General features: G+C 34.9%; 1 protein-coding gene across 7 annotated transcripts in view; it reads right to left on the bottom strand.

The window, feature by feature from the left end:
- pard3aa (par-3 family cell polarity regulator alpha, a) overlaps window positions 1-17,634 on the bottom strand; it is a 503,387-nt gene that overhangs the window by 162,564 nt on the left and 323,189 nt on the right. For 4 of the 7 annotated variants that reach the window (XM_051881687.1, XM_051881689.1, XM_051881690.1 and 1 more), the window contains 2 exons: window positions 12,287-12,435; window positions 10,916-10,960 (listed from right to left, as the gene is read on the bottom strand). In XM_051881687.1, coding sequence (XP_051737647.1) covers window positions 10,916-10,960; window positions 12,287-12,435 — 194 coding nt within the window. The remainder of the gene's footprint in view (window positions 1-10,915; window positions 10,961-12,286; window positions 12,436-17,634) is intronic. The other 3 variants (XM_051881688.1, XM_051881691.1, XM_051881694.1) reach the window with 1 other exon arrangement.

Here is a 17,634-nt window from a genome sequence, read left to right as displayed (position 1 = left end):
ACATTTTGGCAGAAATTAAATTTTTGGATAAATCTAGAAATCTCAGACTGACAAACAGAGGCATGATCTGCTCATTTTAATTGTTTTAAAATAATAAATATCAAGTTTCTAGGGAGTCGCACCACATGACAATTTTATACTAACAGTGCCGTGTCATAAAAATATAAAATTATCTAGTATTTTAAGAGACTTATTGAACTTGTCAAACAGTTATTATTTCTGCACGTTGGTCATGACAACATGACAGAAATCTTTTATAATATTAATAATACAATACTATGGTAAACTAATCAAGGTTTTATTTTTAAGAATCTCCTTTTATTGAGGATTTGTTCTTCATTACGATATTAGGAAAGTTGACAGCCTGATGTTTTTGAAAATATCAAAATAAATTTAAATTCAGAAACTAAAAATATGGTCATTATACAGTCGATGAGGGCATTACATGCATGAATTGCATTTTTTAATGTATTATTTAAGTAAATTTATTAGGGATGTAACGGTACACAAAAAAATGACAATTCGGTACGTATCTTCGTATACTTGGGGGCGGGGGGATAAACTATGTCTGTCAATACCACTGAACCGGCAGCAACATACACTGCAGTTTATGGTGCTGTTGAAATTGTGGGAAGAGATTGGAAGTGTTTACACTTTTGGATGCAAAATTTAACAAAATATTTTAGAATAAGGTTAGAATTATTGTGCTCACATTCCCATTCCGCTCTATCTATTTGACGTGCATCCACACGCCGGCACTCGTTCATTGAAGTCTACTAAGTTAAACGTAGACTCGCTTCCTGTCAGGATAATCCTTTATGTGAAAAAGGAAATTCTTGCGTGAATTTGTAACATTAGCCTCGTTTGTCGTTACCCGGAACAATTTGTCCCAGAAACTTTCTTCCCATGAACTTTTTCACACCTGTTGCTGTCTGCGTTTTCATCGCGGTCTAAAGTACCGTGAAGGAAAGTCTGGTGACGTAGGACTGCGCGCGACTTTCCAGTTTGCGCTGGATTTTGTCCTCTGCATTTAAGCTTAATAAAGCCTGAACCTCGTCGTCGGTCCATTGGTCGTATTCTTAAACTCCACTGTTGATTCGAATAGCAAACAACTCTTTCTGCACGCACCACAACAGACTGTTAAAAATGGTGGTTGAAATAAAATGCTACGTGGAGTCAACTAATCAAAATGCCTTGTGAACTCAAACAATCAGCATGTTCAGCACCCAAGTCCCAACCCCGAAAGCTCCTGAACTTTTAAAAAGTACTACCTTGTGAGCAGGGACTTTCTGAGGGGAAATTTTTACCTAAAACTTCAGTTAGACCCTGGTTCCTGCGGTCGAAAAACACACTGAGTACCACCCCAAAGTCCCTAGTTCCTGTGGAAAGTTCCTGCGTTGGAAATGGAGCTATTTACAGTTAAGTATACAACCATAAGATGCAAGTTGTGCGTTGAGGAAAACACAAATGCATTAAACAACACAAACATCTGACAATAGGACAAACCATGTAGGTTTTTGATTAAGTTGGAAGTGCTTAGTACGGCTACTCCCCTAAAATTGATAGATTAAACAATACAAAAATAGCATCACATCACTGTACAATAGAGAGATTCGAGATGCGAACAGAATTGCACACTTCTTGTGTCGAGCTGCAATCTGTGACGCAGGTTCAGGCACATTTAGGTTCTCGAGCACTTCTTGGAATTGACGTTTGTCTTCTCAGTAGACCTTGAAAACTGTGGCTCTATATATACATCCATACTGCATATGGTGGCACTCTGTGTAAACATGGCTGTCTTTCAATCTCTCTCATTCCTCTCAGATGATTCATTAAGGTGGACCCGATGGTTTGGTCCTTCTCCTAAAAACATCTTCCCTCCATCTACACTGAGATTCCTGACTCGCTTTCAGAGCGCTAAATGGAGCATGTCCGCTGGCCGTTGAGCTCATAGCCAATCTTCAGGAGGAAAGACATGAAGGAAAACAGAGATTAGCTAAGCAAAATAAACCCCCAACACCGTAAGAAAACAATTAGAAATCTATTACCTCCTCTTGAAAGATGAACGTTTTAAACATGGTTTTAAACATCAGTAAGTATAAGAGGACCGAAGGCTTGGAAATGATTATAGGTGATTTGAGGTGTAGGGATAGTGTTTGGATGTGTAAGCAAGCGGTAGGCAGAGCGCCAGGCCTGAGGCATAATCCAAACCACAGACGCAACTGTTATCATTCTTTCACAACTGGTAGCAGCTTCTGAAGACAAGGTTCCTTTAAAACCCTCTTGATCCTTTAACCAAGCAAACCTGCGCTGCGGAAGCTACTGATTAACCTAGCTAGTGCCAAAACTGACCAATTAGGACTAAGAACTGCACAATAATGAGCTGGCGAGAGACTCCGTTTCTTGATATTCATGGAATCTTTCATTTACAGGAACAGTAAGCCACTGCAAACACAGGTGGTTTGGTTGTTAAGAACATGATGAATGATTTTAAGACGTGGTTGGATGCGCTGCAGTCTTTCAGGCCATTTGCAGGGGCTGTTCTGTTTGAAAGCTTGAAAATGAGCAGATCAGGCCTGTGTTTGTCAGTGAGATTTGTAATCCAAAAATGAAAATTCAGCCATAATTTATTGTTGTTCCAAAACTGTGTGATTCCTTTGTGGAGAACAAAATAATGACAGTAATTGAGGATTGCATTTGTTAAGCTCCAAAATAACAAAAAAGTTAATATATTAGTAATATAAAAATAAAGGGAAATGAATGGGGGCAGGGCCGTTCAAGCCAAAAAATACCTTAATATAAACATAATATTAGTATAAGAGTAGTATAACATTAATATAAAAATAACTAAATGTGAAAATGAATTAGGACTGAGGATTTCAAAATGATACATTTCAGTAATTTGTACCATTTCTTTCAGCATACCCTCAGATGTTCATCCATGCTATAAATAGTAGTAAAGAGGAAGTGGTGATCATTAGTTTACGTGCACTCCTGCTTCACTTGAACTGAGGTGCTACAGCAATCCGTCACGCCACATTAAAGAGCACCAATTTATTTACCATTTAAATTTCACATTGTAAAATCCAACAGTTGTTCTAACTAACACTTTTTAGTTAACTTTACTTAATGTCTTATCTTAATTGTAAAATCTAGTAATCTGTTCTATTCACATATGCCTTGTTTACTCCAGGTTAAGATTCAAAATCCAGGTTAAGATTAATTGATTGGTTTGAGTGCCTTTTTTTTTTTTTTTTTAAGAAAAAAAGGGTGGGGCAATTCTTAAAAGATTTCCTCAAATTCTGCAATTATCTTTCTCTAGTTGCATTCGATAATTTCACAAAGTCATCTTGAAAGTTGAATTGTCAATACAACTGAAAAATTTGAGAGAACATCACACAAGCTGACTTCATAAATTGATGCTGATTTTCCTAAAATGTTTTGTTTTGATCATCATTATGGTGATCAGTGTTCCATTTGGTTGGGCACTTGCAACTTCATTTATATTAATGTAATTTCCTTCCTATTATTGTAGCAATGCAACAAGAAATCACAGTTATTTGGTTTCCAATGAAAGGAAGTAATAAATAGGTTGCTTTTAAAAGGTGACCTGACTTCTAACTAAATCATCTTTTATCTTTTAAATTTTTATTGTTAACACTTATGTCATAAACACCTTGTGAAACTTTTAATTGGGTTGATATAATCCCTCTATATTCGTGAAATATTTTGCAATTGACCATGCTTGAGTCACACACAGACTTCACAATTCAACATGCAAAACACAGCAATGGTTACAAAGTCAAGAGTAAATCTAAAAAAAAAAAAAAAAAAAAAAAAATTAAGTACTTTACAGTTCTTTTTTAGTTACTAGAACTCTAGTGTAAGTGAACTCTAGTAAGCATTTGCCAGTACAACAGACTTTACTTTTTTTTTTTTAAGGCAATCGGTTTCCATGCTTTTTTTCTTTTTTTTCTTTTCTTTTTTTAAGTGTAACTAATTAGATTTTACAGTACATAATAAAACTTACAGAATTTGAAAGCTGAGACTTTGTTTTGTACGTAAAGTAGCCTGCACTGTTTTGTCTGTCGGCGCGTTTTCCGTGTCCTCTTTGATCCACAGGATCAAAGCAGGATGACAACATGTGCATTTCTGGCCGTACTGTTCCTGTTAATAAAGAATTTAAGAATTTGGACCACCAAGTTCTCCTGTCCACAAAGGTATAAATCTAGACCATCTCTCCCCATCAGACTTTTCCCTTTTCTGATGAAGCACGCTGTATCTGTGGGGGGTGTCTGTCTCTGTTTGTTATTAATAGAAATGAAAAAGGAAAGAATCCAATGCGCCTGGCACGCATATGAACTAATATTGCTTCCCATATGCTGGAGAAGCCTCTTTAATCAACATGCTTCAAATACCATGTGAACATGCGGCTTTCAGAGCTTATACACAAATCTGCTACACTGAAGTGCAGGAGCCGAACGCACGGCAAACACAAAGGGATTGAGCAGATAAAGCCCGCTTCGGGGAAACACAAATGACATCTGCATCACTCTGAATCTTGGAATAATCAAACTGCAGAGCCCGTTCGGTTTTCTGCGGCGTGGCATTGTATCGCCTCCGTGCAAAACACGTCAAGGGATGGAGAGCTCATAATTGCACTTTTTTACCAGGCAGGATTTTGTCATGCAACCCTCAATGGATCAAACCACAGTGATTCTTATCACACGTCACATACACTATTTTTATTGTCATCCTCTCACTGCATATTTTCCTCTTATTCCTCATATATTCCTCTCATCTGGGTGTGAAGAGAAAGAGCAGTGATTGTATAAGATGATAATACCATGGTACTGATATATATCATGGTACTGACATACAGCACCAAAAATTACCATGGTACTACTATGTCATGGTATTCTTGGATTACCTTGGAGTACCATGTTAATACCATGGTAAATTAATTTTAGTATCATGGTATATACCCCTTAGAGAAAAATTATTTTAAAAAGTACTATAGTTGTATCATAGTATAAGATGAATTATACTCTTATAACCTGAAATGTACTACACTGGCAATATGCCTGTCAATGCACCATGGTATTTTCAAGAAGTACCATAGTACAGATGCTACTCAACCAGAATGCGTTTTTTGTCGCCGTGGGTACACTCAAAAAATTATTTTACAATACTGTTGTACAGTTTATTTATTTATATATATATAAAAAATAATAATAATTTTCATTTAACACCATTGTATTACGTTTCTCATTCAAACAACTGCATTGTGTTAAACTGACTTAAAACAGTTGTGTTTTGGCTCAACTCAATATTTTCATTTTGAAAGAACATGTTTTAATGAAGTAGTCCAAAAATAACATTTGATGCATGTTCAATACACTTAAGTAAATGAAGTTAATCCAACACACTTCTTTTCAACCACTTAATCCATTTGAGTTGAGACTACATAAACAGGATTTCCCCTTCCCATCATGCTTTGCACAGGGCTGGATAGGGAGAGTAAAAATTGTTGAAATTGTTGAAATGCCGTTTTTTAATGCTTAATGTTCTTTTATGTTTATATTTAAAAAGTTTCTGGTATGTTAGTGTTTTTGGGGGTTACCATTGTGGTAGAGCATGTGCTTGGGTTAAATGTCAACATTTGCGTAAGCATTTGCTGTTTAGAATTAATTTAAACAGTACAGTAAATGTCAAAATTGTGTTTACTTTTTTATGGACTGCGCTTTAATGCAGTACTAATACCCCGTATTTCATTTTAAAAACATTTCTTAATAGGCCTATGCATTAGGCTATGTTATTTTCTTCTTGTAATAAAATTAAAAAACATAAATGTTAATTATATAGGCTACACATTTGCATGGGGGTATTAATAGTGATAGCATAGTTTTCCCTCATAGGTTACATGAATGAGTAGGCTTTGCATGGGAGTATTAACAGTGGTGAGACAATAGCCTAGTGGGCAGCGCTACAACAAATGGCGCAACTGTGCTTTAAGAGATTCCTGGCTTGAGGTTTAGCCTTCTCAAGCCAACAAAGTTTCATTTGAAATGTACATTTATAAAAAAAGGATCTTTGTTATTCATTGTTTGTCATTTATATTAATATTAGGCTGCGTTTGTTATTACTAAATGATAACAATATTGTAAATATTTGCTCTTAACCAATGTTGGGTGAGAGTCTTTGACAGTCTTCAAGGATGCATAAAACTGACTTGAAAAAAAAAATGCTATTTTAATAATTCTTTCAAATTTTTTTTTTTTTTTTTTTTTTTTTGTGTGGTTTCCAAATTTGTTGAATAAAGTCATTATTTTTGTTTTGTTTTTGTGCACAAAAAGTATTCCCTTCACTTAATAACATTAAGGTTGAACCACTGTAGTCACATGGACTATTTTACTGATGTCTTTACTACTTTTCTGGACCTTGAATGTGATAATTTCGTTGCTTTCAATGGAGGATAAAAAAAAATAAAAAAAAACATCTTGGATTTCATCAAAAATATCTCAATTTGTGTTCCAAAGATGAACGAAGGTCTTACGGGTGTGGAACGACATGAGGGTGAGTACTTAATGACAGAAATTTCATTTTTGGCTGAACTAACCCTTTAAATTTGCTTATCAAATAATACAATTATATCACTACATACACCAAAAAGAGGAGAAAAAAGAAACAGAGACACAACAACAGTGAATGCGTATCTATATCATAAAGCACCTTCATCTCTTTAATTAGCAAACCCACAAAGGCACCTCGAGCACTTGAGCGGTTAAGAGTGATTACCATTAAATGCTAAAAGAAAGCATCATTTAAGCCCTGAATAACCTGCAGTGGTTGATTCGAGTGCTGTGGCCGTGGTATTGTTAAGATGGCCGGCAATATTCTCATGAGTGATACTCAAGGTAACACAGGCCAGCATTTGCGTATGAAAGCACAATCCATCGCATGTAATTTATTCAGCTATCTGCAATTTTATGCATCAAGTTAAAAGGGTTATTAGGCTTAAAATAGCTCTGCAGCAGCAAGGAGGTTTCGTCCTGGTGTGTCCAGGAAGACTGAAGGAGTCTTGGGGTTACATACCCTCCATTCCCGCATGTCCTGGATCATTAGTGGACCAGAGGATGTCCAGGTTGTCCCTTGCTCCTTTACATCTGTCCTAATTAACTTCTAATGCCGCAAGCCAATCAGTCATTACATTTTCATCTGTCTCATTGGCGTAATGACATCAGCGATGCTTAGAATCTGCTGAGTCACATCTACATTTCTGCTCAGTCATGAAACTTTCAGAACGTGACATCCTTCACTGTCACTTCCAGACATACTGGCAACTTTGATTGTTGTGGAGAATTTGGTGACTTTGAGACTGCTTTTTTACACATTTATCTTTCTTTAGTGTTTAACGTTGCTGTTTGAGCATGAAAAAGCTCTGCAAAGTTCCAAAGCACAAAGTCCATCCAGCGGTAGCTGTTCTCTATATCAGTGCACACTGTTTCTGAACTCCCTGAAATGCCTCCATTGTAGTCTTGAGTTGTCTTCTGGGAATGAACACGTCACAATATTCCTTATTTAAATAATTCCCGCCCAAGGCATACACAAAATAAAGGGGCGGGGCCTGGTTGAGTTAGTTAGTAGTGGGTTGAAACTCGCAGTTATGGTGAGGGGCGGGACATTTCCCAAACACACTTGAAGTGCTTGACTAATCACAACACACTCCAGCCGACCAATCAGAGTACATTGTGCTTTTCAGTGGAAGGGGCTTCATATACTGTAAACCCTAACGCTCAAAATACTTAATCGGTTTGAGTAGGACAAACTTAAATTAAACAAATTAGTTCAGTTAAATTAACTGTTATGAGTATTTAGAATTTCTTTTTCTTTTGAGTTCACAGCACTGACATATTTCAAGTAAACTGAACTGCTTCATTGTTTTGAGTTGCATGAACTCATTTCTTTTAATATAGACTAACTTAAGTTTAACTGAAACTGGGCTGGGATTTCTATTTCCTAGCACACTTTGCCCATGGCACTCGAAAGGAAAAGTAAATTGGCAATATCATAACTCAAACAATTTGATGTGACTGATTACCTCTTATTCGGGTTTACAGCGTAGAGACAGGAACTAAAAAGAGAATTACTGACAGACTGGGAAGAGAGGAAAACTTTCCATTGCACAAAAGATTCTTTGGATTATTAAAATGTTCTTCACAATAAGAAAACAATGCTTCTCATAATAACTGATCACTTAAAGGTTCTATAGGGAATAAAATACGGTGGTTCTATAGCGTCGCCATGAAAACACCCTTTTGGAACCTTTATTTTTAAGAGTGTAGAACGGAAAATAAGTTGCTTCCCAACCACATGAATAGTGTGCAACTCTCATCTTTCACTATCCATTCAATTCCCTCCTTACATTTCTTCAAGAATATTTTATTTATTGGAAATACAATGGGTTACGAACAGCATTTCATGTTGACTTTAACACAGAAAAGCTTTGACTTTTTGACAGGATGAATTCTTGACATAACATGACTCTGAACACTGAACCTTCGGTCTCTATACATCTCTAGTCTCCACACAGCTTGAATATGCGCTCCCCTGTGCTGTAACTAGAACTCTCTGCTCCAGACGTTTGACATTGATGGATTAATTGCAGTAAGCCAAACAGGCCCGTCTGACATTGAGGGTCTTTATTTCAAACAGAATTTCAGCAGTCCCTCCTCACACACGCATGCATCCACACACACCTCCGTTTCTTTTCCCATTCCAGAACTCCTCGGCATAATTAATGTTTTCTTCCATCATACTCCCTCAAGAACATGCAGTACGCTTTGCTTTCCAAAAAAAAGTTGTTGCCAAAACGTTTATTTAACACCATGGCACTTCATTTCAATGGGAAAGAAGAAAGCAACACCCTCTCTGATTTGATGGCAATTACTTCAAATGACTTCCTTAACGAGCACAACGCACACAGTCGTTTAGTTAGATTGATTACTAACAGTTAACACCAGATCGGAGAGTCGTGAAGTCAAAGGGGGGCAGTTTTGAAGGATTTTTCCGAACACAGATTAAACTTGTTGCTGGACTCATTTCCACCGTCACTGGTGGTCTCGCCGTGTTCATTTTTCATGCTAAGAATACTATGGCTTTCTTCCAAAACCTATTGAGTCGCCTTGCTGTCTACTGCCTACATAGGCAGTATCTTAATGATAATGGAAGCTTACCTCCACAGTGTATAAAATAACGCTATTCATGAGAAACACACAGAACTCACAATTGAAACTAATAGGGTTTGACGTTAGCATGTTTCTAACTAAAAACAAATAAATATGGTGTAAAATGATCTGTTTTTAATTAAATTGAAGCTTAAAAACAATGCTTTTCTATGCTATCCGGTACCTAAGTATTATAACTGTGGTCAACATGATTCTAGTAGAGTTTGACATTAGCATGTTGTAAAGCTAAAAACAAATAAATATTGGGTAAAATTGTCTTTTAAATTAGACAAACAAAAAATTAAAACATTGTTTTTTTTTTTTTTTTTCTATACTATTCAATATATAATGAAATATTACATCTGTTCTACGTTTCTCTCAAATGATTCTAACAGAGCTTGACATTAGCATGTTGCTAAGCTAAAGGCACAAATAGAGCAAATTTGTCCATTTTATATTGAAACAATGTTTTTTTGTTTTGTTTTTTTCTATACTATTCAGTATATAATGAAAAATTATAACTGTTGTCTACATTTCTCTCAATTGATTCTAATAGAGTTTGTCATTAACATATTGCTAAGCTAAAGGCACAACCATGAGCAAGTTTGTCCATTTTAGATTGAAACGTAATGTTTTTTTTTTTTTTTTTTTTTATATATACTATTCGGTATATAATAAAATATGCTGTCTACATTTCTCTCAATTGATTCTAATAGACTTGTACATTAGCATGTTGCTAAGCTAAAGGCACAAATACACATTGAGTAAAATTGTCCATTTTTAATTAGACTGAAAATTAAAACAATGTTTTGTATATTATTCAGTATGTAAACTATTATAGCCTATATGTTGTCTACATTTCTCTCAATTGATTCTAATAGACTTGGACATTAGCAATTTTGCTAAGCTAAAGGCACAAATACATATGCTGTCTACATTTCTCTCAATTAATTCTAATAGACTTGTACATTAGCATGTTGCTAAGCTAAAGGCACAAATACATATTGAGTAAAATTGTCCATTTTTAATCAGACTGAAACTTAAAACAATATTCTGTATATTATTCAGTATGTAAACTATTATTGCCTATATGTTGTCTACATTTCTCTCAATTGATTCTAATAGACTTTGACATTATCATGTTGCTAGGCTAAAGACACAAATATATATGGTAAAGTTGTCTTTTTTTAGATCAAAACTTGATATACTATTACTTATTATACTATTATTATCTATACTATTCTTTATCTAATGTAAATGATAGATTATAATAGAGTTTGATGTTAGCATGTTGCTAAGCTAACAACACCAATCTTTTTATTAGGGATCTTAAAAAAAAAAAAAAAAAAAAAAATGACTGACCGAATTATAGTAATAGTCAGCAATTTTCAATCTTGATTTCTTCTTCCACTATACTCACAATGCATTCTGAGATTACTTTCTGCATGAAGGAAACACAAAACGCTAGTTTACAATTTGACCAAAGTGAAGTGTTTATGGCAGCAACATAATGTAGTAGCTGGCAGCTCACTAGGTTTTGCAACAGAGCATAGATTTGTCTAAAAAAAAAAATTATAATCTTTAAAAACACAATTAGAAATCCACCAAAACGTCTGAAAATGAGCATGCCAGAGATGCAGTCCGTTTGTGAGGTTAGTGTGGAGCGAGTCCCTGATTGGTTGCCTTACCTTCTGTCCTCTCTTTGCGGGGAGTGAGGTTAAACTCGTCGGCTACTGTTAGGGAGGCATAAACAATTGTGATTGGTTAATTCAAGACATTCCACCATTCCCAGACCCATGCACCAACTTATTTCATTACAGATGTTACTTGACATTTGCAAAGGCCAAAGCCAAGAGGCATGCAAATCACCTGGTGAAAGTGAGACAGGAAGTGAGACAGTCAAAGTGGGATAACCCATGAGGTGGTGAAAGAGAGATAGAGAAGTGAATGGATTAGCATGCAATGTGTGATCTCGAACATTCAAAAGCATTGGGCAGTTATATTGTGTTATATCATAAGTTTGATTTATATATATATATATATATATATATATAGCCTGAGAAGGGCAAACATATACACTCAACCTTGAATGCCATTTGAAGAAAATGGCTCATAAGAACGAAGCACAAGAGATTTGGTGGAATTGAAACGTGCTTCTAATGAGTCGAGAGGGCTTGGAACAGTGCTTGTTTGAAATGGCCAGTAACATCAGTCCACATCTGTCCTGGTCTAAATGGATTTCATAAAAAGATGAAACTGCCTTTATACTGTAAAGCTGGTAAATAAATAAGCTAATTTCTCAGTCTACTACCTACGTTTAATTGATCTTGTTAAAGCCAGCTCCTTAAAGGTTTGGGACTTATTACCCTGCGCCATCTAGAGTTTCATGACATAACTTTCCCTTGCCTTTTCCTCTTTTCCTCACTCTCTCATTTTTGTAAGTGCTATATTATCTTCCAGCCATTTCACTTTTGCTACTGAAGTGTAAAGAGGGAGTGTCTGAGGGAGACGGGTCTCGGGTGTCTAGTCTTTTCTTGACTGAGAGGGCATTGGTCCGGTCTCAGGAGGCTGTGGTCTTGATGTTGACTAAGGATAAAGGAGAGGAGGAGGAGGATGAAAGAGATGTTTTATCTCCTCCGATTAGCAGCGCGGCCATGCGGCAGAGGCTGTGGGTCCCCTGAGAGCGGCCAGCCGAGTGCTGATCCACGCTCTGAACAACCCTGACCTGTCCTTGAGTCCCAACAAACCCACCTCAGAGCAAAGAGGTGAGTTAAAAGGCCTACTTCGAAAGATGAGTGACAAATATATTAGTTAGGAGACAGCAGTCAGTTTTAACTTCATGTCATCATGAATGCATTTTTAATGTTTGACAGCTCTCTGTACTCTTTAAGTTTGGTGCACCCGCTTCTGTGTCTGATACTATTAGCTTTAACATCAAGCTCTGCACTTGCATTCGCACCCCAGCTGATATACCGCACTGCTCGATTGCGAAGGAACAGGAAGGAGCAAGGCAAGGGGCAGGAAATGGTGTGGGGAGTTGTGCTGTTAAGCGTGGTTACCTAGGTCCATACTCTTCGACTTGCGACTCTTGATAATCTCCAGTTGAGCAGCATCACCATACTGTTTGGTCCGCTTTTCTGACATGCTCTGCCGGCCAAAGCCTTCCCTCTGAAACATGGCATCCACATCTGCGTCTGGACTTAGTGTACTGAAGGAGGGTGAGACAGAGAAGAAATATTACTTTTCTTGTTATCATTTATGATAAAATATGATAGATATTAATGAAATATTAATATATTAGGGGATTAATATAAAATTAATCAAGAAACATAATTACAAAGCTAAAATAAATAATTAAATAAATAAATAACCTGCCATTGTTGTTTTTAACTTTTACGGGGTTACTGAAAAATCTGAATAAAAAATAAATAAATAAATAAAAGTAAAATATCCTGCCATTGTAGTTTTTATTTGTATAGGGTTACTGTAAAAACCTGAACAACAAAACAAAACAAAACAAAACAAAACAAATATCCTGCCATTGTAGTTTTTATTTGTATGGGGTTACTGTAAAAACCTGAACAATAAAATAAAAAAAATAAAATAAAATAAAATAAAATAAAAATACTGCCATTGTTGTTTTTAATTTTTATGGGTTTACTGAAAAGCATCAATCAATCAATCAATCAATCAATCAATCAATCAATCAATCAATCAATCAAAAATAAATTGCCTGCCATTGTTTTTTTTTTTTGTTTTTTTTTTTTTTTGTTTTTTTTTTGTGTGTTACTGAAAAACCTGAATAATGAAATAAAATAATAAAACAAAACAAAACAAAACAAAATAAATTAATTAACTCCTGCCATTGTTGTTTTTAACTTTTATGGAGTAACTGAAAAACCTGAATAACAAAACAAAAAACAAATGAATGAATGAATGAATGAATGAATGAATGAATGAATGAATGATACCTGCCATTGCTGTTTTTATTTTAAAGGGCTAAATAAATAATGCATGATATTATTTTTATGAAGTTATTGAAAAACATGAACAACAACAACAACAAGAACAACAAGAACAAGAACAGTAATAATAATAATAATAATAATAATAATAATAATGACAAAATGAAAATGGCTTTGAAGTGAGATAAAGTGGCAAGAGATTCACGAGAGAGAGAGAGAGAGAGAGAGAGAGAGAGAGAGAGAGAGAGAGAGAGAGAGCTTTAGCAGTTTTCTCTTTCAGCAGGGGTCCACTTTAGACCCAGTTCTACTCCAGAAAACTCTGCCCACTTTAAAGCACACTTATCCTCCAGCCTTCTGGCAACTTCGTGTCTCGAGTCCAAACAATAAACAAGTCCTTGGATTAGACCTCCATCACCCACTACAGCAACAACACACGGTCACACTAGCTCTCAAATCCACTGACAGGAGGACAAACACAAGAATGATGCATTATTCATCCCTTATTCCTTCTTATTTCATAACAAACATGCACACACCGTGTCCCTGAGAGGAAATAAGAACATAATGCATCTGAGACATGAGATCTGGATATCGAAATGAAGTGTTTCCAAACTGAATATAGACTGAAACAGAGTAAAAGCGTTCCCAGCAAGGACAGCAGAGAGGGACTAGATAAAATGTAGTGATGCAGAAACTTACAACTAAACTGATGGAATGGAATAAGACGGAATATTGTCCCAGAATAAAATCTGATCATTGGGTTTGATCAACCTATAAGTTTTGTTGTAAATACATACACAACCAGTCAACTCAATATTTGGTAATGACTGCTTTCAGATCATGTAAAAAAAAAAAAAAAATCATAATCAAAGTTGTTTTGCACAATTGTGTTCTAAAATGCTTGCCGTGATGGTAATGACAGTAGTATTGTGGACAATAAATAAATAAATAAATATCCTGTCATTGTTTTTTTTTTTTTTTTTTTTTTTTTTTTTTTTATGGGGTTACTGTAAAAACCTGAACAACAACTAAAACAAACAAACAAACAAACAAATAAATAAAGCCTGCCATTGTTGTTTTTAATTTTTATGGTTTACAGGTGTGAAACAGATGCAGTTCCACGCAAAAGCAAGAAGTTTGGTTACTGATGTCATTGTAGAAATACCCCATTTGCAGGCTTTTTTTTTTTTTTTTTAACACAATCCATTTATCCTTCTTAAAGTGTCAAATAATAAAGCAAGCAGAGTTTTAAAAGTTTAAAAAGCACCTGAGATGGTTTCTCACTAATATTCCCTTGTCTTAAACAAACAGAAGCTGAGGCAGGCGTTCAAACTGCATTTCAACCTTCCCTGGGATTTAAAAGTGTCAAAATACATTCGCTCCCCTCATTCCTGTGAGCCTCCTACTTAAAAACATCCCGCTCACGTGTTCCGTGCTCATAAAACCTTCCTTTTGTCCCCACTTTCCTTTTTAATGTTTTGAGTCACGAATCCTTTTACTGAGAGTGAGTTTCTCGCTGTTCGTAATTCACTGCAGACTGATGGGAGCTCTGATGTAAATCGCAAAAACACATCTGAACTTTGAGAACAGCATGGGAGCAAAACAAGGTTTAAAGGAGCTTAAAACAAGCTGCAACAGAGAGAAGTTCAGAGTATAAAGAATGCAAAATAATTTCTGTACAAAATAATACAGAGTGTGATATTGCGCTATACTGCTGGTCTGGCCTCAGTTTACTAAAGCACTGCCGTGATGTGAAGTGTCAGTCCAGCGGAAGCGCTCTGACTTGTAGATGTGTAGGATGTGTTTTATTAGAGAGGGTAGAAGGGTGTGTTGTTGGTATTGATCTCGATGTTATGATGCTTGATTAGATGCATGCTGCCTAGCAGATATCGACTGGATGAATGTAAGCAGAGCGAGAGAAAGAGAGAGAGAGAGAGAGAGAGAGAGCACTCTATACTGAAGATGAGGTCAATGTATTCTCCTTAGACTCTCTCAATTCCTCCCAAACCCTGTTGTAATTATTTTTGTTCTCTCTTCTAGCATATTAAACACTACAGCTCCTTGGTTGACTCACACACTAGTCTCAGATAAATGTTTATTTTATTTTATTTTATTATTGTATTGTATTGTATTTCATTTCATTTCATTTCATTTATTTTATTTTATGCTATTTTATTTTATTGTGTTATTTATTTATTTATTATTTTATTTTTTTATTTTATTTTGTTTTTTATTTTTTTATTATTTTATTTTATTTTATATTTCATTATTTTATTTTATTGTTTTATTTTATTTTATTGTGTTATTTTATTGTATTATTTATTTAGCTTTATTTTTCATTATTTTATTTTATTATTATTGTACGTTATTTTATTTTATTGTGTTATTTTATTTATTTATTTATTTATTTATTTTATTTTGTTTTATTTTTATTATTTTATCATTACTGTGTTATTCTATTTTATTTTATTATTTATTATTATTATTATTTTATTTTAGTATTACTGTGTTATTTTATTTTATTGTTATTTATTATTATTATTATTATTATTATTATTATTTATTTTATTTTTATTTTGTTTTATTTTTATTATTTTATTTTTTATTATTTTATTTTATTTTATTATTTTATCATTTATTTATTGTTTTATTATTATTTTATTTTATTGTGTTATTTCATTTTATTATTTTATTATTTATTTATTTATTTTTATTTTATTTTATTTTATTTTAATTTTATTAAAATTAAAAAGAGAAAAAACACAAAACTGTCATAATTTTCTATCAATAATATTTTTAGTTTATTTTCATATTACATTATTTAAGTTTCATATTACATTATTTTTGTGGTATTTATTAGTAATTTTTAAGGTTGACAGCACTAGTTCTCAATCACTTATATTATAATAAAAAGCAAGGCCTGGATATTCTTTAAAAAAAAAAAAAAAAAATGGAAAGTGTGTGTGTATTGTGGGGAGAGATGTTATAAGCATAAATCCTTCTGAGATAAATATGAACCGCAGAATGGTGAAAACTCTAGAGGGTTCAAATGTGAAAAACATCTGGGAGGTGTACAGTACAGACACACACAATGGGGTTGAGGAAGCTGCAATATGTTGAACATGCTGGAACAACAGCGCACCGCTGTGCAATCTTAATATTCATATCCAACAGGGATCCATTAGCATTTGGGGAGAATGTGTAATTAAAAGAGTCGAGCACACGGCAACACACATGGGATATGACTTCATGACTTTATGAGGTATCCCAACACATGTAGTTCTATCTTGGTCATGTGAGACATGTGCAGACAGAAACTGTGCTACACACACTAATCTAACGCATACAAATGAAGTTCTTAACTCAAGTTAAATCACAAAAACTCTCTCTGTCAACTATGATGTAGATCAGGCCACTGAACACAAGCTGACCATCCAGACACTCACACACAGCACTCCATTCCACTCCATCACACTCAATTAGGCCATTAGAGCAGCGTCCAATTAACTCTGGCCAGACAGGACGCTCCGCTAATGACACGAACCAACTGCCTTTAAACACACACATCAACAAAACCGATCTGGAAAAAGAAGAAAAGAAGTTTGAACTTAAAGGATTTGCCGTCTGATTTGACGTTTATGATTTAAACAGTCAGGTGTGTTCTTGACAGTATTCAAGAGATTCACCACCAAAAGCATCCCTGTAATGGAAGGCCTCGTGTGACTTATTGCTCTACCATACATACATTCATAAACACACCTCAAGCAAACATTTTACTTTATTTAATGAACATCATTATTCCACTTAGGTACTGGATACAAACTTGCATGCACACTCAAACGGCTGCTTCTGGTTTTGCTATAACTAGGTCACTTTATTAATGTTTGTGGTTTGGCCCTGCTAAAGAGCCATTTGTCTTGAGAGTAGCCCTAGTAATGTGTTAATGAGAGATACGCTTCTGTGCGTGCGCCCATAAAACTTCTGCGAGAGGCCATCCTTCATGAAAGGAAAAAAGAAAGAAGTCCCACTATTTCTGCAGTGTATAGTATGTATACTGTGTGCAGTATGCTGTTTTCTGTTTGAATGGAACACCAAGATGACCTACACTCTTAGAAGAAAAGGTTCTATATAGAACCTTAAAGAGGTGGTTGATTATGATTTGACTTTTTTAACTTTAGTTAGTGTGTAATGTTGCTGTTTGAGCATAAACAACATCTGCAAAGTTACAACACTCAAAGGTTCAATGCAAAAGGAGATATCTTCTTTTACAGAAATTGCTTTTTTAAGGACTACAACGAACGGCTGGTAGGGACTACAATGAGCTTCTTCCTGGGTTGGTGACATCACAAACCCCAAAATTTACATAAACCCTGCCCCTGGGAACACGCAACAAAGGAGGTGAGGCCATGTTGGGCTGCTTTAGAGAAGAGGAAGAGTTGTTG

The sequence above is a fragment of the Ctenopharyngodon idella genome, chromosome 23 (assembly GCF_019924925.1).
Source record: "Ctenopharyngodon idella isolate HZGC_01 chromosome 23, HZGC01, whole genome shotgun sequence".
In the NCBI taxonomy this organism is placed as follows: domain Eukaryota; kingdom Metazoa; phylum Chordata; class Actinopteri; order Cypriniformes; family Xenocyprididae; genus Ctenopharyngodon; species Ctenopharyngodon idella.
Note: the sequence above shows the minus strand (reverse complement) of the source record. Positions and strands in the feature narration are given on the sequence as shown.